The sequence below is a fragment of the Aquarana catesbeiana genome, linkage group LG02 (assembly GCF_042186555.1).
Source record: "Aquarana catesbeiana isolate 2022-GZ linkage group LG02, ASM4218655v1, whole genome shotgun sequence".
Classification (NCBI taxonomy): Eukaryota; Metazoa; Chordata; class Amphibia; order Anura; family Ranidae; genus Aquarana; species Aquarana catesbeiana.
The window spans coordinates 274,212,188-274,236,501 of record NC_133325.1 but is presented as its reverse complement, the minus strand read 5'-3'; the positions used below and the strand labels follow the sequence as shown (position 1 = coordinate 274,236,501).

The 24,314-nt window shown below is 44.0% G+C and overlaps 1 protein-coding gene across 1 annotated transcript in view; it reads left to right on the top strand.

Moving 5' to 3' along the window:
* The window catches only part of PCCA (propionyl-CoA carboxylase subunit alpha), a 1,163,293-nt gene that overhangs the window by 633,341 nt on the left and 505,638 nt on the right, over positions 1 to 24,314 (top strand). The window contains exon 17 of the mRNA XM_073614439.1: positions 20,219 to 20,329. Coding sequence (XP_073470540.1) covers positions 20,219 to 20,329 — 111 coding nt within the window. The remainder of the gene's footprint in view (positions 1 to 20,218; positions 20,330 to 24,314) is intronic.

Below are 24,314 nucleotides of genomic sequence, written 5' to 3'. Positions count from 1 at the left end.
AAAACAAACGTGTCTATACTTACCTGTTCTGTGCAATGGAATTGCACAGAGCGGCCACAAACCTCTTTCCAGGTTCCCCGCTGGTGCTCCTGGCCTCTCCCATCTGGGAAGCCGCTTTCCATGGGGGCACTCATGCATGCTTGCACCTGAGCCACTCTTGCTGCATCTATTGACACAAACAGCGAGACTTGGCCCTGCCCTCGCGTCACTGGCTTTGAATGACAGTACTGGGAGCCCATTGCTCCTGGTGCCCCAGCAAAGCCAGCAAGGGGAGAGAAGATCTGCAGACGTGCACAGCACTGGATCAAACTAGGGCTCAGGTAAGTAAAAGGGGGGTGAGGAGGGGTGCTGACAACTAAAACTTTTTACCTTTAATGGAATGCATTAAGGTAAAAAATGTTTAGGCTTTACAACAACTTTAAGGCAATTCACCCTCTCTGTTTTCCTGTTTACCATTATCATTGACTGTGAAAGTAGAAACAAATCCCAGATTTTGGTTTGTCCCCAGAAAAGTAACAAAGGGGAAATCTTCCAATGGGGACACTAGTTCTGGTGACCTGGGGGTCCCCAAGGAATTATCTTAATTTTCAGGCATTTCCTTTCTTCCTGTTTGGCTATGGGACAGGAAGTGAAGGGAAATCTCTGCAATGGGACACAGATGGAAAAACAAATTTGTTCTACAGGTGTTATGTTAAATAGTCACACATTTACCACTTTAAAGCCATTGATGTTAAAAATAAGGCAAATTTATTTCATTTGTACTTCCAATAAAAAAAAAAAATTTTAAAAATCACACTTTTTTTTTTTTTTTTTTTTTTTTTTTTTAATACAGTAGGCCAGTGTGAATAATAAACTGAAATTTCATCCTTAATCCATCCTGCTGTGTTTGGCCAGAGTGTTTTTTTCAAAAGTGTTACAGGAGATTGTAAACACAAACAACTGTGCTCCTCTTGATCTCTTCACGCGCTAATTCAGCAAATAGTGACAGTGCAGAAATCAGGAGAACTTTAATGCACAGTAACAATTTCTTCAGCATTCAGAGCGGCAACATCCCACTTTGTAGTGTTTTCAGTTCTTTTGGGCCCTAGTCATCATTACCTGCAGCCAGACCTGAAGATCCACACCTAGTGTTTTTTGTGCAGTATGAAATTGTTCTGTCATCATGTGTACAATCAAATGGTCTTGATCTCAGGCTGGGTTCACACTGATGTTGTTGCGGGTCAAATCAGGGGGTCTGATGTGTCCCTGTGCACTGATTCAGGTGTTATTCGGGTCTGTATTTTTGCCTGAATTTGCACCTGATACAAAGCCAAACGCAAAGAACCCTTTTCCTATGCGGACCGTGGCTGCCCCAGAGCTTTGTGAACTGGCTCAATTGAGAGCCGGTCACACATTCCTGTCATGTGAATTGGATGCGGGGAGAAACGCATCCAATTCGCATCAGTGTGAACCCAGCCTAAAAGATTAGTCCTTTGTGTATTTGCAACTGAAAATAATTCCTTTCAAACTGGGCTTTATTAAGGAAGCACATCTTAAAAAAAAAAATATTAAAACAAATCATTCCAGCTGAATAAGCTTACAATTTTAAAAGTAATGGTAGTGTGCATTTACTGTACATGCTATCCCAGTGTAAAACTTCTAGGAAATCCTCCAAGGACTACACAGAAAAAAAAATGAAATGGTCTAGAGGCTCAAACTCCTTCTGTGGGTGTCCATGCAATCCTTTTAAACAATAAAAGTTTCAAAATGAAAACAGTTCAGACATTATCCGAACTAATGAAGGCCTGCAACATTCCCTCTACTGACTATTTCTTGCACATACACATTTTACATTTTCTGAAAACTAACCCTAGACCCTCAATATTTATGCATTCCCAAACCTGGTATTTCTATACTAGTCCGCTTTCCTCTACTAAGGGCATCTTTGTTCTACTCCCTTCAGCACAAGGAGACCTTCCTCAAAACCCCACCTATGATTTATGGATCACCTTCTCAGATACCCAATAATTGAGAGACATACGTTATTTATAGACCAATACTAATCATATTAATCACTGGGAGCTTGCCCAAAAAAAATCACAACCAAGTGGTACCTCACTCCCTACAGACTTGCTAAATTTTTCCCCAACCACTTTTCTCTGTTGGAGAGGTTGTGCCCAGGTAGGCAACCTTTTTCATATTCCGTGGGTTTATAAGAGTCTGACTAGTTTTTGATGCCAGATGTTTCAATTGATTTCTAAAACCACAGGCAGGTTGACCACCCTCAGATCCAGCCCTTGCGCTACTTAATTTAGGTTTAGAAATCTTCCCTACTCAATACTGCACAATTGTGCTCCATGTGCTTTTAGTAGCTAAGTCCCTAATAACCAGAATGTGGCCAAGGGAACTCACACCCAATGTCTCAGAACTTATAGCCATGATTAATCTTCACTATACTTATGAAAGGACACTCGCAATTCGAGCAAACACCTTATCTAGACTTGAACAGGCATGGGCATTTTAGTTTAATGCAATATCTGCTTGATCCCAGTTGCTTTCCTCATATGGTTGTTGCCATTGGTTTTTATAGTGAATGTTTATCTCATTATTTACCTTCCCTTCCTCCCCGTCTTTTGTATTTTCTTTATATTGAACTATGTACACCAGCTTTTCCTGTTGGTATTGAGTTATATTGATACATATACTGTATTGCTTATATCTAACATGGTTATTCATCTGATGTGCATTCTGTATACCTGTCCGATTGTTGTAATGTTATTACCCTTTAAATCCAATAAAAACTTTATTGTTGGAAAAAAGAATTAAAACGGTTTAGGAATAGTTGAATTATTATTGCCATGGGTCGTGGACTTTAAATTCAGTTAGCATAAGGGGCAGGTCTGTAAATTTCTGTTATTCTTTGTATACGGTATTATACAAGCTAACCAGATTGCTGAACACATATCCATGATATCACGGTCAGTATCCACCAGTTGTTCCATATGCTATATATTAATTAAATCCAGTTGTTTGTCTAGAGTAGAGACCTGGGATGATTGCCAGTGCCTGGATATTGCTTGTTGAGCATCAAACATGCTAAAGATATAGATTGTAGGAGCAATGACCAGGGATCCCCAAGCCTTTGCAGTAGATCAGGGGTAGGCAACCTTGGCCCTCCAAGAGGCAGAGGCATGATGGGCTTTGTAGTTTCACCACAGCTGGAGTCATGCCTGTGATTGTTAGGGTCTTGCAATGTCTCATGGGACTTGTAGTTTCAAAACAGCTGGAGGGCCGAGGTTGCCTACTCCTGCAGTAGATGCTTTGGTGATTCTTTGGACTCTGCTGTGCAAGATACAGGAGGAAATCATTCCAGTGACTCTAAGCATAATTTTGGCTCAGAAGAACATGGTAAACAGACATGCTCACATTTCTGTTGGACAAGCTTTAGCCCTTCCAAACAGACTAGGAATATTTGCCTAGGCCCTCTCTTCCATCCTGTTTTTCAGTTGCTAGTTTAATAGTATGGCTGGTGAAACCCGGGTCCTAAAAGATAGGGGTATCTCTGATTCAATTATTCCCATCTTACTCTGAGCAAGGAAATCCAACTATGTGAGGCTCAGAGGCTTAATGCTTAGGGAGCAGCATTACTATGAATTCCCTTAAAAGACAAGTTTCTGCCTTCTCCATCCATTTCCAAAAACCCATTGTGTCACAGTCATTTATCCAGATTTCTCTTGAGGTAGTTGCTCATATAATTTCTCCAGTCTGACCGCTTGGGATCCCAGCCTAGTAGTCTCTGCTCTTCGGAGACCCTCCTTTTTGAATGGATTAAAGACATTCCTTTGGAAGACCTGATCCTAAGGTTTCCTCCTTAGTTGCCATCATGTCTGTTAAGCATGTTTCTGAGTTAACAACTCTCTTGTAAAGAGCCTTTTGGTTTTTTTTTTTTTTTTTTTTTTTTTTTTGCACAAGGGCAAGGTGGTTTAGAGACCAAAACCTTCCTGTACTTAAAGCAATCTTCTCTTTCGACTGTAGTCTTCCCTTCCCTCTGTCCTGCCCAAAACAGGTAATTTCTTGGCATTGTTTGTGTATGGTTAGGGCTGTCAGGGTCTTCTTGGCAGCCACGGCCTTGTTCGCAAGACTGAATCCCTTTTGGATGTCCTCATAGAGGACACCCTCTTTTCTGCTCCACCATTGCCAGGTGAATCAGACAACACATTTCCGGGGTCCCCCTACGGCCTTAAGGGAAGTGTTCCTAATCTTCCAATTAAGGCCCATACCACCAGGGCTGCTAGTGTTTTTGGACTTTTTGCCATCAATCATCTTTATCCCAGAATTGCAAGGCTGCCACCTGGTCCTCTGTTACATATTTTCCAAGTTCTGTCTGGTGGACGTTCAGGCCTCAGCTGATGCAGGCTTTGGCCACAAGGTGATTCAAGCTGCTTTCTGAGTATACTAAAACTCCTGTTTTAAAGTCTTTTCTTGTGGGCATGTTTAAGTTACATGTTTCCCACCCCTTGGTTTTATAGCTTGAATACCTCCCATGGTCTATGATAACGAACTACCATATTTATCAGTGTATAACACGCACTTTTTTAGCCCCTTAAAGGGGAAGATCTCCCCGCTGATTGTGAGCGGAGCGAGCGCCGGCCGCCGATATACATACATAGCCGAGTGTACTCGGCTAGTTCCTCTCACAGTCACGCCCAGTCCCGCCCTATGATGGACATATCACAGGGACTAGGTGTGACTGTGTGCAGAGCTAGCTGAACCTAGCCGAATACACTCGGCTATGTATGTATATGGGCGGCGCTCGGCTCCGCTCACAGTCACGCCCAGTCACGCCATTAGACCTGTGTTATGTCCATCATAGGGCGGGACTACGAGAGGAGCCGAGGACTGGCTCCGTGTATCTCAGTGGCGCCATTTTCAAACTGCAGCCTGGGCAAGGCTGCAAATGTCACTGACAAGGCTGCAGATGGACACTGACAAGGCTGCAGATGGACACTGGCAAGGCTGCAGGTGGACACTGGCAAGGCTGCAGGTGGACACTGGCAAGGCTGCAGGTGGACACTGGCAAGGCTGCAGGTGGACACTGGCAAGGCTGCAGGTGGACACTGGCAAGGCTGCAGGTGGACACTGGCAAGGCTGCAGGTGGACACTGGCAAGGCTGCAGGTGGACACTGGCAAGGCTGCAGGGCTGCAAATGACACTGATGAGGCTGCAAGGCTGCAAATGACACTGATGAAGCGGCAAGGCTGCAGATGGACACTGATGAAGCGGCAAGGCTGCAGATGGACACTGGCAAGGCTGCAGATGGACACTGGCAAGGCTGCAGATGGACACTGGCAAGGCTGCAGATGGACACTGGCAAGGCTGCAAATGACACTGGCAAGGCTGCAAATGACACTGGACAAGCATGCAGATGGATGCTGTGCAAGGCTGCAGATGGACACTGATAAGGCTGCATTGATGGGCATTTAAATGTAAGTTTTTTTCCTTTAAAAATTTCTTCCTTAAAATTCCCTCCTAAACTTGGGGTGCGTGTTAGACGCCGATAAATATGGTTTGTATCCTTTACTGTAAGATTAATGCCCTGCACACACGGTCGGATTTTCCGACGGAAAATGTGTGATAGGACCTTGTGTGTGGGTTCCATCACACATTTTCCATCGGAATTTCCGAAACACAACGTTTGAGAGCTTGCTATAAAATTTGTGTACACACGATCGGAATTTCCAACAACGGAAATTCCGATCGTGTGTACACAAATCCGACGCACAAAGTGCCACGCATGCTCAGAATAAATTAAGAGACAAAAGCTATTGGTTACTGCCCCGTTTATAGTCCTGACATACGTGTTTTACATCACCGTGTTTAGAACGATCAGATTTTCTGACAACTTTGTGTGCCCGTGTGTATGCAAGACAAGTTTGAGCCAACATCCGTCGGAAAAAATCCATGGATTTTGTTGTTGAATGTCCGATCAATGTCCGACTGTGTGTACAGGGCATAAGACTAGGACTTTTGACTTACCTGTACATTTTTCATCTTGGAGTACAGGACACAGGTTATTCTTCTATGTGCCTTGATCACTCCTTATTTATTGGGATTTTAAGTGATAGACCAACACAAAGTGGCACATAATTGTGAAGTGTAAGGAAAATGATAAATGGTTTTCCAAATTTTTTCCAAATAAATATCTGCAACGTGTGGCATGCATTTGTATTCAGCCCCCTTTACGCTGATACCCCTAACTAAAATCTAGTGGAACCAATTGCCTGCTGAAGTCACCTAATTAGTAAATGAAGTCCACCTGTGTGCAATTTAATCTCAGTATACATACAGCTATTCTGTGAAGATCTCAAAGGTTTCTTAGAGAAACTTGGTGAACAAACAGCATCATGAAGACCAAGGAATACACCAGACAGGTCAGTGATAAAGTTGTGGAGATGTTTAAAAGCATGGTTAAGTTATAAAAGAATATCCTAAGCTTTGAACATCTCACGGAGCACTGTTAAATCCATCATCCGAAAATGAAAAGAGCATGGCACAATACTTTTCCAAGGCACTGTGTAGCCCATGGTTTATGAATACAAGTCCTGTACTGTACTCCAGGTAAGTCAAAATTCCTAATTTTCCTGGAAGACCTCATATATAAATGTATGACCCTAGTCTCTAATAGATTAACATTCCCACCATTTGTGAAGATTCGTGAAAGTATTGGCCTCTCCGGGCACATACCTGAATGAGGTTTATTGATCTGAGTTTAAAAGGCGGCAAGTACCACCTAGATAATATATTAACCACCTCAACTTCGAAAGGTTTTACTAATCAGACCATTTTAACTGGTAATTATTGCGCGGTCATGAAGTGCTGTACCGAAGCAAAATTTATATAATTTTTTTGACGTAAATAGAGCTTTCTGTTGGTGGTATTTGATCACCACTGGGTTTTTTATTTTTTGATAGATAAACAAAAAAGTCAGATTTTTTTTTTTTTTTTAAACCACTTAAGGACCGAGCCTCTTTCTGAGGTTTGTTGTTTACAAGTTAAAAACAGTTTTTTTTTGCTAGAAAATTACTTAGAACCCCCATTATTATACATTTTTTTTCTCACACCCTAGAGAATAAAATGGCGGTCGTTGCAATACTTTCTGTCACACCGTATTGGCGCAGCGGTCTTACAAGCGCACTTTTGTGGGAAAAAATACACTTTTTTGAATTAAAAAATAAGACAACAGTAGTTAGCCCAATTTTTTTTATATTGTGAAAGATAATGTTACGCCGAGTAAATTGATACCCAACATGTCACGTTTCAAAATTGCGCCCGCTCGTGGTATGGCGACAAACGTTTACCCTTAAAAATCTCCATAGGCGACATTTAAAAAATTCTACAGGTTGCATGTTTTACGTTACAATGGAGGTCTAGGGCTAGAATTATTGCTCTCGCTCTACCGATCGTGGCGATACCTCACATGTGTGGTTTGAACACTGTTTTCATATGCGGACGCTACTCACGTATACATTTGCTTCTGCACGCTGGCTCGTCAGGATGGGGCGTGTTTACATTTTTTTTTTCCCAGTTTATTTTACCTTTTCTTTTTTTTTATTTTTACACGTTTTAAAAAAAAAAAAAATTGTCACTTTTATTCCTAATACAAGGAATGTAAACATCAATTGTAATAGAAAAAAGCATGACAGGACCTCTTAACCACTTAACCCCCTTCCTGACCAGAGCGCTTTTTGCGATTAGGCACTGCGTCGCTTTAACTGACAATTGCGCGGTCGTGCGACGTGGCTCCCAAACAAAATTGATGTCCTTTTTTCCCCACAAATAGAGCTTTCTTTTGGTGGTATTTGATCACCCCTGCAGTTTTTATTTTTTGCGCTATAAAAAAAAAAAAGCGACAATTTTGAAAAAAAAAAACGCATTATTTTTTCCTATAATAAATATCCCCCAAAAATATATAAAAAAAACTATTTTTTTCCTCAGTTTAGGCCGATACGTATTCTTCTACATATTTTTGGTAAAAAAATTCGCAATAAGCGATTATTGATCGGTTTGCGCAAAAGTTATAGCGTTTACAAAAGGGGATAGTTTTATGGCATTTTTATTAATAATTTTTTTTTTTTTTTTTTAATGGCGGCGATCAGCGATTTTTATCGTGACTGCAACATTATGGCGGACACATCGGACATTTTTGACACATTTTTGGGACCATTGTCATTTATACAGCAATCAGTGCTATAGAAATGCACTGATTCCTGTGTAAATGACGCTGGCAGTGAAGGGGTTAACCACTAGGTGGCAGTGTAGATGTTAAGTGTGTCCTAGGGGCGTGTTTCTAACTGTGGGGGGCATGGCTGTGTGTGACACGTCACTGATCTCTGCTCCGATGACAGGGAGCAGAGATCAGTGACACTGTCACTAGGCAGAACGGGGAGATGCTTGTTTACATTAGCATCTCCCCATTTTTCCTCCCCACAAGGCGATCGCGGGTATCCCCACGGCGATTGAGTCCGCAGGACCCACAACCCGACTCACAGAGCTTGCCGCGGGCGCGCGCCCGCTGGCCGCCTCTTAAAGGGGAACATACAGGTACGTGATTCTGCCTGTACGAGCCCTTCTGCCGCAGTATATCTGTGTGAGACAGTCGTCAAGCGGTTAAATATGAGATCTGGGGTCAAAAAGACCTCAGATCTCATATTTAGACTAAAATGCAATAAAGAAAAAAGAAAAAAAAAATGTCATTTAAAAAAAATGGCCCTTTAAGAGCTGTGGGCGGAAGTGAAGTTTTGACGTCGCTTCCGCCCAGCAATTGTATGGAGACGGGTGGGGGCCATCTTCCCCTCACTTGTCTCCATACCCAGCTAGTGATAGGACGCGATCGCCTCCGCCACTGCCGACGGCTCTGGTAAGCGGCAGAGGGTACCAGATCTCAGTGGGAGGGGGGCCTCTCCCGCCGCCGGTAAAAGTGATCTTGCGGCGATTCTGCCGCAGAGACCACTTTTATCTTGTAGCGGACCACCTGCTGAAGGGGATACCGGGGTTATGGCAGCTAGCTGCTGCCATAACGACGATATCCTCCTTCAAACAGCCGATGTAAAACTGTGGCGGGTGGTTCCTAAGTGCTTAAACAACAATATTTTTTGGACATTCTTCATAAATATTGGCCAACATGTATTCTGCTACATGTCTTTGGTTTGTGTGAAAGCTATAGCGTCTACAAATTATCATATATATACTGGAATTTTATTTCTTGTAAACTACTAATGGCGAGCAGTGACTTATAATGGGATTTCCGGGGGGGTCAATCTGACACTGAGTGGGAACTAACTGCCACTGACCACACCAGTGACACTAATACATTAATCAGTGATAATATTATACACTGTCACTGTACTAATGACACTGGCTGGGAAGGGGTTAAGATCCTGGGTAATCAAAGGGTTAAATGTGTGCCTAACAAGTGATAATTTTTGTACTGTGTGCTGCTTTTTACTAAAGATCTTTGTTTCGTATCTCTGTTCTGCAGGGAGAAAAAACTATGCAATTGTTCCCGCTATACGACGCCCATACATTACGGGTGTTCTGGAAGTAGTTAAAGTTTCTTTGTTGAACTTTACATGGCATACTTTATATAATTTGGCCATGTGTAAGAAAATTCTGTCCCATTCTACTTATTCTGGGTCTATGGCTGAAAACTTCAATGGTATATCAAAGCTTTAGCGTGGTCATTCATACAATCTAGTGTGAAAAGGCTTATAAGTGTAATAAAATATTTTGAAAGCTGTCCTGATAAAAAGGTATGGATCACATACCATAGATATACAAAGGTGGACACGACAAGACTGCCCTTTATCTCCCATCTTATTTATAATGGCCCTCTAACCCTTGGCAATCAAACTAAGAAATCACCCAGATATAAAAGGCATATACTGCGGAGATAGGGAGCACAAATGTGCCCTCTTCGCCGACGACATTTTGATGTTTCTCTCATCAGTAACATCACTACTTAACTTATATCAAACCTTGCATCGTTTTACAGCTATCTCAGGCCTTGCGATCAATCATTCATAATCGTTAGCTTTAAACCTTACATTGGAGACAGACACGGTGAAATTAATCCAAAACTCATTCCAGTTCAAGTGGCCAATAGAGGCTCTCCTGTATTTGGGAATCTCTTTAACTTTCTCCCTACATACCCTATATCAGGCCAGCATCCCCCTTTATATAGGAAACTGACAGCTGACCTTTTACGATGGGCCAGCAATCCACCTTTGTGGTTCGGTAGACTGTATTCAATAAAGATGAATCTCCTTCCGAGGTTGTACTCATTTAGAACACTGCCGATTGCAATCCGCATGCTGATATTAAAGTACTACAGAACAAGATTATGAAATTTATCTGGGGGGGACAAAAGACCCAGGGTGAATAGGCGCACCCTGTATACACCCAAATTGAGAGGTGGCCTGGGATTTCCAGATCTTACCAAATATTTTGAAGCAGCGCAACTAGCTCAACTAATCCATTCCCATTCCTTGCAAATTCAACCATCTTTGATGAAAATTGAATCGGCTCTCCATCCCACTAAACCGATTGGTCATATGATGTGGCTACGTATGAGAGATAGACCATTTATAATGTGCTCGACGTTATCTTTTTCACTAAGCCTATGCATTCCGATCTTCTCATTCTCCTCTGGCTCCGTTGACTGATAATCCTGATTTCACCCCGTGTCTTAATCCTCAAGAGTTCGCATGGTGGACTAACAAGGGCTTGATACGTATTGCTGACATGTGCGACCACAAAGGTATCTTATTGAAACAAACCCTATTAGATAAATGCCAACTCCCGAACACAGAAGTGTACCATTACTTTCAGATTACTGCATTATTTGAAGACTCTACAGTGTACAAATGATTTAACAACTTCCACCCCAATGGAATATCTGTGCAGGTCCTTCGATAAGCATACCAGTCATATCTCGAAAATATACAGTATCTTGTCCTCGAAGTCGGAAAAATTGTTTTATATACACAAGTGGGAACAGGATATACAGGCAATGTTGAAAATCGATAAATGGGTTAAAATTGCACAATTTTCCTCAAAATAATACATTAACACCTCACTGATCGATACAAAGTTTTGCTGTGATGGTACATGGTAACAGTGAGAGTGGCAACATATGTCCCAGGCACTTCCCCTCTATGTTTTAGGGGATGTGGTATAGAAGGCACAGTATGCCATATATGATGGACAGGCCCTAAAGTCAGGAGATTTTGGATACGCATCTATAACTTTATTCATTAACCCAGGTGAATCTAACCAAATCACCACAGCAGGAGCTACTAGGGATGCCAATAGAGGGAGTACCAGGACACACGAAGAAACTAATTTATCATTTTTATCATTTATCTTTACGACATCCAGGTTAGCGGTAGCTAGATCTTGGAGAGCGCCCATGATCCCCTTCGACTTAGTGAAAACTAAGTTGTCATGGATCATGATCAATGAACGCCTCTCAGTGATATTACTTGATAAACAACCAGTCTTTGATAGGGTCTGGGAACCATGGATAAAATATCTGTCCGAAGGTTTATGAGACGTCAGTGCAGTTAAGTGGAGAACGACGGGAATGCACCCCCCCCTTTTCTCTTCCTCTCCCATCTTCTCTCTCCTTTCTTCCTTCCTTCCTTTTGCAGATTTTTCTTTTCTTCCCCTGCATCTTGTTTGAGTGACCAGTAAGCGGACATAGGCCACATGGTATGGATCCAAGAAAGCGATAATCTTGTCTTCCCTTTTTTTGTTTTTTCTTTCTTGTATTTCGTCTGTTATTTTTACTTGTTACAGGTTTCTCATGAAATTCATTAAGTTGAAGTATAAAGAGATAACAGACACAACAATCACACTTGATAATGTATACCTTACTGCTCACACTTCTAGTAACTTAAGACATATTGTATATGGAAATGCTTATCTCATGTGAACAATATTTTGCCTTGAAAATTTGATTTGTAAAACTTTCAATAAAAAATTATTGGAAAAGAAATTATTTCAAAAGCCAAAAAGTTTTTTTGTTTGAGCTTTGCATTTTGGTAGCTACCAAATCTGGTGTAAGTGGGTAAATGCCATGTGAAGGAGGCCTAAAATAACGAGCGTTGTAACATTAAGGATAAATTGTCGAGACTCTGAGTGGCAACTGAGACATGGTGAGGCATGGAACACGCTTAACTTATCGAACTAGGATAAATATGTTTTTGTAAAAAAAAAAAAAAAGAAAACTCCTTTAACCACTTCAGCCCCAGAAGGATTTACCTCCTTAACCACTTCAGCCCCGGAAAATTTTACCCCCTTCCTGACCAGAGCATTTTTTGCAATTTCGCACTGCGTCGCTTTAACTGACAATTGCACGGTTGTGTGACGTTGCACCCAAAAAAAATTTACGTTCTTTTTTTCCCACAAATAGAGCTTTATTTTGGTGGTATTTGATCACCTCTGTGTTTTTTTATTTTTTGCGCTATAAACAAAAAAGAGCGACAATTTTGAAAAAAAAAGCAATATTTTTTTTACTTTTTGCTAGAATATATATCCCCCAAAAACATATAACCTCTATCCCCCTAAAACAATTTTTTTTCCTCAGTTTAGGCCGATATGTATTCTTCTACATATTTTTGATAAAAAAACATAACAATAAGTGTATATTGATTGGTTTGCGCAAAAGTTATAGCATCTACAAATTATAGGATAGTTTTATGGCATTTTTATTATTAATTCTTTTTTTTTTTTTTCTTAGTAATGGCAGCTATCTGCGATTTTTATCGTGACTGCAACGTGGCGGACACTTTTGACACTATTTTGGAACCATTGTCATTTATATAGCGAGCCCCGCCAATTAAAGGGGGCATATAGGTACGCCCATTTGCCCACCGCTACCATTGTGCCGACGTATATCGGCGTGCATCGGTCGGCAAGTGGTTAATGACCAAGCCATTTTTTTGCGATACGGCACTGCGTTATTTTAACTGATAATTGCACGGTTGTGCAACGCTATTACCAAATAAAATTTATGTCTTTTTTTTCCCCCACAAATATTGCTTTCTTTTGGTGGTATTTGATCACCTCTGTGGTTTTATTTTTTGTGCTATAAACAAAGACAATTTTGAAAAAAACAAACTATTTTTAACTTTCTGCTATAATGCATATCCCAAAAAATATATATTAAAAAAAACTAATTTATTCATCAGTTTAGGCCAATATGTATTCTACATAATTTTTGGGAAAAAAAAAAAAAAATCACAATAAGTGCATATTGATAGGTTTGCACAAAAGTTATAGCGTCTACAAAATAGGGGATAGATGTATGGACTTTTATTTATTTTTTTAAATTGTTTTTACTAGTAATGGCTCTCTGCGATTTTTAGCGAGACTGTGGCATTGTGGCGGACAATTCTGACCCTAAGTGACACTTTTTGGGGACCAGCGACACCGATACATTGATCGGTGCTAAAAAAATGCACTGATCACTGTATAAATGACACTGGCGGGGAAGGGGTTAACACCAGGGGCAATCAAAGGGTTAACGGTGTTCCCTCAGTATGTGCTCTGTGTGGGGGATGATCTCACTGGGACAACACAGAGATCGCTGTTCCCGATTACTAGGAACAGACAATCTCAGTGTTGCCCCCTGTTAGAACGGAGCTCTGCCTTGTTTACATAGGCAGATCCCTGTCCTGCCTCTCTGTGAAGCGATTGTGGGTGATCGGCGGACATCGAGTCCGCAGGACCCACTCGTGTGCTCCCCCGGCGTGCAGCGGGCGCGTCCACACTATCTATCACATGAAACAACTTACAGGTACATTGTTTAGCGCAATAGAGCCGCCCTGCCACAGTATATATGTGGTGGGCAGTCTTTAACTGGTTAAAAAAAAATCTTTAAAAAAATTATTTAACCACTTGCCGGCCGCTGTCAGCACATATACGTCGGCAGAATGGCACGGCTGAGCAAAGTAACGTACCTGTACGTTACCTTGAATTACGTTACCCTCCGCGAGCTCCGTGCCCGCAGGACCCGCAGACTCGATCGCCGCTGGGATACCCGCGATCGTGTCACGGAGCTAAAGAATGGGGAGATGCCGATGTAAACAGCATCTCCCCATTCTGCCTAGTGACAGAACACCGATCGTCTGCTCCCTGTCATCGGGAGCAGCGATCAGTGTCATGTCACTGCTAGCCCATCCCCCCCACAGTTAAAATCACTGCCCAGGACACACTTAACCCCTCCCCGCCCCCTAGTGGTTAACCCCTTCACTGCCAGTGACATTTTTACAGTAATCAATGCAATTTTATAGCATTGATCGCTTTATTAATGCCAATGGTCCCAAAAAATGTGTCAAAATTGTCCGATGTGTCCACAATAATGTCGCAGTCACGATAAAAATCGCAGATCGCCTCCATTACTAGTAAAAAAAAAAAAATTATTAATAAAAATGCCATAAAACTATCCCCTATTTTGCATACGCTATAACTTTTGCGCAAACCAATCAATAAACGCTTATTGCGATCTTATTTTTAGTAAAAAAAAAAAATGTCGAAGAATACGTATCGGCCTAAACTGAGGAAAAAAAAACGTTTTTTTATATATTTTTGGGGGATATTTGTTATAGCAAAAAGAAATGCATTTTTTTCAAAATTGTCGCTCTTTTTTTGTTTTTAGCGCAAAAAATAAAAACTGCAGAGGTGATCAAATACCACCAAAAGAAAGCTCTATTTGTGGGAAAAAATGACGTCAATATTGTTTGGTAGCCACGCCGCACGACTGCGCAATTGTCAGTTAAAGCGACACAGTACCGAATCGCAAAAAGTGCTCTGGTCAGGAAGGGGGTAAATTCTTCTGGGGCTGAAGTGGTTAAATAAAAACTGTATTGTTTGCATGGCCATAATTGGGGCCTAATTATAGAGGTGACTGCTACAAATAAGGTCATTGTAAAGGCTAAGGGCTCTTTCACATGGGGCGGATCAGTGATGATCCTCCGTGTGAATATCCGCTTGCTCAGCGGGGATCGCTCTGCCGATCCCCGCTGAGCAGGAAAATGACAGGTCTGTCTCTGCACACTGTGCAACGACAGACCTGTCAGAGCGCCGCTCTCCCCTATGGGGGATCGGGTGATGATGGACCGTAGAGTCTGTCGTCACCCGATCCGAAAACGGATGGAAAAGTAGGTTTTTCCTCCATTACACTTTTTTGGATCGGAGCGGGTCGGATGTCAGCGGACATGTCACCGCCGACTTCCGACGCTCCATAGATGTCTATGGAGGGTCCGTTCAGGTCCGCCTAAAAAACTGACAGGCGGACCTGAACGGACAGTCCGTGTGAAAGAGGCCTAAGTTCACCTATCCAGGCAGAATTTCACTTTTCACAATACATTTTCTAAGGTCCTTTCTAGAGGTCGACCGATATGGGTTTTTCTCTGGCTGATACCGATATTCACCCACTCCACTGCTCCCTGCTTGCTCCTTTCACTCTACCACACACTTGATGTCCTCAGTACAGATGGCACTGGCAGGTGGCACTGATTAGCGTTGGCACTGGAAGATGGCACTGGTTGGCACTGGCAGGTGGCACTGATTGGCAGTGGCACTGGTTGGCATTGGAAGGTGGCACTCGCAGGCATTGGCAGGTGGCATTGGTTTGGAACTGGCAGGTGGTACTATTGGCACTGGCAGGTGGCACTGATTGGCGGGGCACTGGCAGGTGGCACTGATTGGCGGGGCACTAGTTGGAGGTGGCAGGTGGCACTGGCAGGCACTGGTTGGCAGTGGCAGGTGGCACTGGTTGGCACTGGCAGGTGGCACTGGGTGGCAGGTAGCACTGACAGATGACACTGATTGGCACTGGCAGGTGGCACTGGCTGGCACTGGTTTGGAACTGACATGGCACTGGTTGGCACTGGCAGGTGGCACTGGCAGGCATTGGCAGGTGGCACTGGTTTGGAACTGGCAGGTGGCACTATTGACACTGGCAGGTGGCACTGCTTGGCATGGCACTGGTTGGAGTTGGCACTGGCAGGCACTGGTTGGCACTGGTAGATGGCACTGGGTGGCAGGTGGCACTGACAGATGGCACTGATTGGCACTGGCAGGTTTCACATGAAGCCGAGTAACTGTGTGTGAAACTGACAACAGACAGATGTCGGAATTGAGATTAATGTCGGGGTGGGCGGGACCCAGCAGCTATCGAACAGCAGCCAATGATTGGCCTGCTTAAGAAAAGGGGCGGGGCCACATACACATAGCGGCCCGCCCAGATCTCATCCCATTGGCTAGTGTTTGCTAACGGCCAGGTCCCGCCCACCCCGGGCCGGGTCCCGCCCACCCCCGACATCAACCTCAATTCTGACAGATCCCTCTCTCTCTCCTCTCTGTTACGTGCCAGCTTCACACACTCAGCAGCTCTGGCAAGCATCAAGTGCCGTGCTGAGTGTGGAGAAGGGAGGAGGAACGGTGGTTAATGTTAAATATCGGCCTAATTTTGATAATAATCGGCCGATGCCAATTTATCAAAAATGGACAAATATCGGCGGATATATCGGCCGACCTCTAGTCTTTTCTGCCCTAACAGTCCCAATGTGCTCATCTCTCACTTACCTAGTCCATGGCAGCTTTGAATCTTCTCCTCTCAGTTCAAAATTTAAAAATAATGCACTCTGAGCCCTGACTTCCTGTGGCATTGTGTGACCATCTAGGAAACTACACATTCCATCATGCACTGCATCACAGAATAGGGTGTGATTTACTTCTTTGGACCACATCCCCCTCATTCATATACCACCTATTTTTTTTTTTGCCCACTTTTCAACTTCTTCCTTTTTAAAGTGGCCATACATCTTACAATCTTCTTTATATCTACCATCAACTACGGCCTGTCTGATTTTATACAAATTGAATGGATTGTTCAGGGTTGGTCCTCCTTTTCCATAGATTTGGTAAATCAAAAGGAAATTGGAGAGAGATTGTACAGTCAGATTGTATAGTGTATGGCCAGCTTTATACAAGTACATGGGAGGGATGCATTCAGCTGTCAATATTCTTGTAATTCAGCTCCGGGTCAGGGAGGCTGGAGGGTCTAAATACTCCAATTTCACTTTCAGGCTCTAATCACACCCAGCATTGTGGGAGCACAAGTTTTTTGGTGCATTTTTCTCGCAACGCATCCAACAAACGCACCAGTGTGGCTCATGGGCCATTTTGGCACATTGAATTTTGCTTTTTTCTTGTTATCTCGTGTTTGTCACGCGCAACCAAATGTGTGTTTTCTTCTGCTTTTGGGGTGCCATTAATGGCATCAAAAGTGCAACTAGTCCATTTTAGCTGTATAAAGGTGGCCATACAATATACAATCTGATTGTACACTCTCCTTTTAGATTTACCAAATTGATATAATAAAAGGACACGCCTATCTATCCAATCACTCTGTATCTAATCAGACAGGCTCTTGCACTATATAGATGGTAGATCTAAAGGAGATTGTACAATCAGATTGTATAGTGTATTGTATAGTGTATGGTAAGCTTCACAGAATTCCAGGGACACACTTTTTCTGTTTTCAGTACTACAGCTCTGCTCCACATAACATGTTATGTGATCACTCAACAGTTTCTCTTGGCTAGTGAGTAAGGATGAGCTCGGGCGTGTTCGCAAGCTGCACGTGCAGAGCCCGCCAGGAAGTCGGCACTGCACAGCGCTAATCACAGGCAGTGAGACATTGTCCCGATGCGCGGCTGCAGAGATCGGGAAATGTCTCACTGCCTGTGATTAGTGCAGCGTAGTGCCGACTTCCTGGCAAGCTCGGCACATAGAGTGTGCTAACACGCCAGAGCTCATCCTTACTAGTGAGTGCAGACGCCCTGCCAGATGATTAACCACTTAAGAACCGAGCCTCTTTCTGAGATTTGTTGTTTACAAGTTAAAAAGTTTTTTTTTTGCAAGGAAATTACTTAGCACTTAGGAAAAAAATGGTGGGTGTTGCAATACTTTCTGTCACACCGTATTTGCGCAGTGGTCTTACACGTGCACTTTTTTTGGAAAAAATACACTTTTTTAAATTAAAAAAATAAGACGACAGTAAAGTTAGCCTATTTTTAATTTTTTTTTTTTAATTGTGAAAGATAATGTTACGCCGAGTAAATTGATACCCAACATGTCACGCTTCAAAATTGCGGCCGCTCGTGGAATGGCGACAAACTTTTACCCTTAAAACAGAGGAGGTCTAGGGCTAGAATTATTGCTCTTGCTCTCCTGGCGATAGCTCATGTGTGGTTTGAACACCGTTTTCATATGCGGGCGTTACTGCTTGCAAGCTCAGCGGCACGGGGCGCATTTTAAAATTTTTTTTTTTCTTATTTATTTTACCTTTTATTTTTTATTTTATACTGTTCTTTAAAAAGAAAAAAAAAAAAAAAATCACTTATTCCTATTACAAGGAATGTAAACATCCATTGTAATAGAACAAAAAGCATGACAAGACCTCTTATATATGAGATCTGGGGTCAAAAATGCAATAAATTAAAAAAAAAAAAAAAATGTCATTTGGAAAAATTAAAAAGAAATGGCTCTTTAAGAGCTATGGGCAGAAGTGACGTTTTGACGTCGCTTCCGCCCTGCAATGATATGGAGTCGGGTGGGGGCCATCTTCCCCTCACTTGTCTCCATGCCTAGCAGGAAGAAGGATCCGATCGCTTCCGCTGCTACCGACGGCTCCGGTAAGCGGCAGAGGGCACCGGAGCGTGGCGGGAGGGGGGTGCCCCTCTCCTGCGCCGATAAAAGTGATCTCACTGCGAATCCGCCACAGAGAACACTTTTATCTGAAAGTGGATCACCCGCTGAAGAAGAGAATACTGGGGTTTTGGCACCTAGCTGCTGCCTCTTCATAGTAGCGACATAAACCTGCAGCAGGCCGTCCATAAGTGGTTAATCAGAGGTACAGTAATGATAATTTGGGACATACGAAAGCTTGAATTTTAGAAGAAAAAAAAAGGCAAATTTAGCCTTTAAAAGGCTGGCGTGTGTCAGAGCCAAATTACTTTGGCAAAGATTGTTTTTTATTTTTATTTTTTTCACATGTACTATCTTTAAGCCTAGTACAGCAGGACTGAATGAAAAAAACCTGACAACTCAGGAGGAGCCCCTGTACTAACTATCCCTTGCTGTTCTATTGTGTTCTAACAGGGGGACACCTCCCATTCGGTGGAACACTCTGGTTGGCGCTCTCAGCCATTGGCTGAGAGTGGTTATCGGAAGGCGGTCGCCAGACTTTCTTTTTTGGTAATTCTGTTGGACCGACTACAGTACACACAGTCTAAATGTTGGCTGGTTTCTATTGAACCTGCCGATGCCGCCTGAAATTCGGCAAGTTTATTCTCTATTGGAAACACTGTGGTGGTTAATTTTTAAGGTAAAAAGACTGTGCACTTTGCAAGTGCAGTTCCTGCAGAGCTTAGTAAATGAGGGGAAACTCTGCTGACTTCCATCATCCAATCATGTGCAAGCAGTTTTCTTTTTCTTTGGATGTGGTTGCTTAAAGCGGAGTTTCACCCAAAAGTGGAACTTCCGCTCATCTGTTTCCTCCCCCCCTCCGGTGCCACAATTGGCACCCACCTTTCAGGGGGGGAGGGGGGTGCAGATACCTGTCTACTACAGGTATTTGCACCCACTTCCTGTAATAGACTCCCTCGGGAGTCACGCCCCTTCCCGCACCCCCCCCCGCTGTCTCCTGGGAAACACACAGGTCCCAGGAGATAGCGGGAGCCAGTTAGGACGCGCAGTGCGACTCGCACATGCGCAGTAGGGAACCGGGAAGTGAAGCTGCAATGCTTCACTCCCTGATTCCCTCACAGAGAATGTCGGCGGCAGCAGCCGAGAGCCGAGCGATTGATCGGCTTCGGCTGCCGACATCGCTGGACTCCAGGACAAGTAAGTGTCCATTAATTAAAAGTCAGCAGCTGCAGTATTTGTAGCTGCTGGCTTTTAATATATATTTTTTTAGGTGAACTCCCTCTTTAAAATGAAGCTTTACCTCATTTACTAAGCTCTGGAAGCAACTGCACTTGCAAAGTTGTGGCCTATTTTAGTAAATCAGCGTGTTTGTGTTAGCAGTTTCTACATTTTGTGAAAGCTTGGCTCAAGTAACTGCATTTTATACAGTTGCTGAATTAATTTATTGTTTTTTGCTTTTCAGGTGTGACTCACAATATTCCTTTACTCCGAGAGGTGATCATTAATTCACGTTTTATCAAAGGAGATATCACTACTAAATTTCTACCTGAAGTTTATCCTGATGGTTTTAAAGGTATTTTTTTTTGTTTTTTGTTTTGAATCCATACAGCAATGCTGACCTTGCACATTATTAGGTTTATCATTTAAAAAAAGAAAATTAAATTTGTTTTAATATATTAGATATATGTATATATTTATGTATTTCTCTTTCGTTCATTGACGGACACAGCACTCCATATTCAGAACCATAGGATTATATTGCCCTCCTACAGGAGTAGAACACTAGGCGGAAAGACTTGGCTGCACCTTTGAGCAGTCCTAGCTGGTATACATCCCCCCTCTCTGCTATAAACCTTCAGTTTTTTTTTTTGCCTAGTCAGGAGTAAGGACCTAGTTCCCTGCCGGGATCTTTGGTCCTGGCAACTTTTTCCCTTTTAAATGTTTTTTTTTTTCTGTGTCTTCCTGTGAGATCTGCAAACGAATGCCGGACTGAGCGACGGGCTGGATAGCTAGATCCAGTGGTCCCCTCAGTCTGACCAGTCAGCTCCACACTGGTCAGCCATGACATAGGCCCACTGAACAGGGGCTGGCCTGCGAATTAAATGCCTCGCGAGGTCGCATACGACTGGGTCTTGGCCAGAGTCGCAGCATTCCTCCTGGCCGACCCCCCCCCCTGTTTCTATGGTGAGGGGTTTTGTCTGGAGTGGTGCCCGCCTGGTTTCGCGGTATGGTGAGTAGGATGCCCCCCTCTCCCCCCGAATGTGGTGTGTGGGGTTGATGCGGGCACCCCCCTGGGACAGTCAGACCTGCAGGTTCCCCTCCTTCCCCCCAGGCCCTCTTTTTGTGTGGTCCCTCTGGGCCATCTTTGTACCCCCGACATCCCCCGGGGGTAGAGCGGTGGGTTGACAGGTGGCTAGGACTGGTGTGCAGCACTGTGCTGCTGGGGGGGGGGGGGGCAGGTGGACATGCTGCCAGCAGGATGCACTTCCCTGCTGGGGTGGGCGCTGACAATTTTTTGTGGTCCTGTGCCCGGGTCTCCCTTTTCCACTGTGTATGTGGCCTGGGCTCCAGGGGTTCCTCTTGGGCCTCTGGCAGCCTGTGTGGGGGCCATTTTGCCGTGGTCTCTGGTGCTACTCTGGTGAGGTGGTGAATTCTGGTGAGGTTCCTCCCTCTCTCTGCTGCAGGTTGTGGGGTGCTCCACTTTCGGGTGCCCCTGTGGTGATACGGGTGCGGTGGGTGCTAGACGCACTTTGCTGGGGTGTGTCCCTGTGACAGACCTAGCCGGGAGAGAGACTTTTGGAGGGGACTGTATGCTAGACTCTTGCCGATCGATCGTGGGCCCTGGCATTTGGGGGAACGGTGTTCTTTGTGAGCTGTATGCCTGGGGACCCTTGAGGTGGTATTACTGTGGATTCGGGTCCTGGTCCCCCAGGACACACAGACTCTGGGGACCCTGGATTTGCCATATTGGAATAGTGACTGATTCATACCGTTGGGACTCCTACTGTTAAATGCTAATGTCATCAATTCCAGCTACCTGTCTGTTGTCTGCTAAAATGTGTATTGTAAATAAGTCTCTAGTATGGGATCTAAGAGTCATTAGATCCCCATTGTTGTTTGTGTTTAACTCTGCTATTGGGATTATGTTGATTGGATTTTCTGAACTACAAGACGGCCTGTCTGGCATAAAGGTCATGTCTGAGTCATCTAGCCTGTCTAAAGGGATTAGTTAATTAGATCGTGTTAATTAGGTTACAGCTGTATTGTTAGAATAATATGAGCACCTCCTCTTTTATTGTATAAATAAGACTGTATTCCTGTCAATAAATATATATTCCTGGTTGAACTTACATACAGCCTGCCTGGTGTTTGTTCTGAGCTATCACAACTGGGTTAGAACGGCACATAGCTGTAGTTCTAATCCCGGAGCATTGGATGACCGAGCAATCAGATGTCGCGATCTGCAGTCTGATTCTATAGCTGCAGAGGAGTGTCGGGAGAGTGGAACTGAGCGAGCAAGGGGCTCGTTACTGTCCCCTTTTAACATATGGAGTCTCATGAGCAGGTTTCCCCATCTGACCCCCTTTTGGAGGCAGCAGGTTCCCTCGGGGGCCCAACCTTCCATTGATGCACTGATGGTGGTCCTGGAGTCATTTGTTTCTGGAGGTAGCCCTTGGGTGGTGACTAGCAGAAAGTGCCCTCCACTGCCTCATCTGTCTCGTCAAATCGGGAATCTGGCTCTGTCGCCGTGAACATGGCCCACCCTGCGCGGTTTGTAGCTATGCTCCCTGATCTATCAGGTAGTGAGGATCATTCCTCCACAGTTGTTGCAGCGTAGAAGAAGGCGCTGGTTGATGCACTGATAACATTTGTGCGGGATACTTTGAAGATGGAGGATGCAACTGAAGTGGCTGCAGAGGTGGCTGTCCCATTTGGCACCCACAAGCCATCTTGCACGGCGAAGGTGTTCCCTTACTCTTCCTATTTTGACAAGTTTGTCTATTAAAATTGGGAGCGGCCAAAATGTCACTTTGTGGTTCTAAAAGCTTTACGGTGAGGTACCCCTTTGATGAGTCACTCCTTAAGAAGTGGACTGTCCCACCAGTGGTGAACCCTCCTGTCTCCAGGTTGAACAAGACGACCATGATTCCAGTAGAGGAATCCCCGGCCTTTAAGGATTCAGCTGATAGAAAGGCAGAGTCTGTGGCCCACAATATGTTCACTATTGCTGGTTCAGCGCTGAGGCCAGTCCTGGCCATTGCCCTGGTGTCGCAAACACTGAGTGGGTTAAACCATGATCTAGGGGGTGAGCAAATGCCTCCCTGCCTTTGTTTAGTTGGCGGACCAGTTGGTTCAGGGGCTGCAATTTGTGATGCCTCTCTGGACGCGGCTCCCTTGATTTCTAAGCTATCTGTTTCGGCAGCAGTGCTTAGGCATGTGTTGTGGCTTAAGTGTTGGTCTGCGGATCAGATTTCTAAAAAAAAAAAGCTCTGATGGATTTGCCCTTTCGAGGCAATGGCCTGTTTGGGGCTACCCTGGATGACATCATTAAGAGTCTCAGGGGGGGGAAGAGCACCTTTCTTCCACAGTCTGGGAAGGAGAAAGAACCTTGTTGCAGACGCTGCCCTTCTTTCTCTGCACAAATTTTTTTTTTTTTGTCCCTCAGGGACCACTGAGAATGTTTCAAAACCTTTCAAGCCCTCCTCTGGAGGTTTCAAGCAGCCCTGGTCTGGCAAGCCAAGAGCAAGATTCTCTAGACTCGCGGACAAGGCTCCTTCAGAATGAAGGTGCGCCTTCACCCATGCCTAAGGTGGGGGGATGTCTTCCTGGTTTTTAGGGCCCATGGACCTCCTTGGTGAACAACAAATGGGTCCACGAAGTGATTCTGTTCAGTTACAAGAGCTCTCTTCGGGGAGATGCAGGACCTGTTGCTTCATAGAGTGATTGCCCAGTTTCGGTATCGGAACAGTTTCAAACCTGTTTACGGTCCCAAAAAAGGGCAAGGTGCGTCCAATTCTGGACCTCAAGGCTCTGAACTGCTTTGTACGGGTACAGAAATTCCTAATGGAGTCCATTCGCATGGTAGTGGCATCCCTACATCAAGGGGATTTTCTAGCCTCTATCGACATCAAGGATGCTTACTTGCACATTCCGATATGGGTCCAACATCAGCGTTTCCTCTGTTTTTCTGTGAGAGAGGAGCACTATCAGTTTGTGACATTACCCTTTGGTCTCTCCTCCGCTCCTTGGGTCTTCACAAAAGTGTTGGCCGGTTCTGACGTCAGAGGAGGATTGCGGTACTGGGCTACCTGGACGACCTCCTCTTATGGGCAGAGTCCGCTTCTGCCTTGATGGACAAAGTGGAGATCACTATTCAGACCCTAAAGGAGTTTGGTTGGCTTCTAACCTACCAGAAGTCTGCCCTGCTTCCCTCCAAAAAATTAGATTATCTGGGTCAGCTCTAGCCAGAGTGTTCCTTTCTCTGGACAAACTTCAGAAGTTGCATGCTGTGATTCATCTATTGCTGTCCAGAGGGTGGTACTCCCTCTGGACTTGAA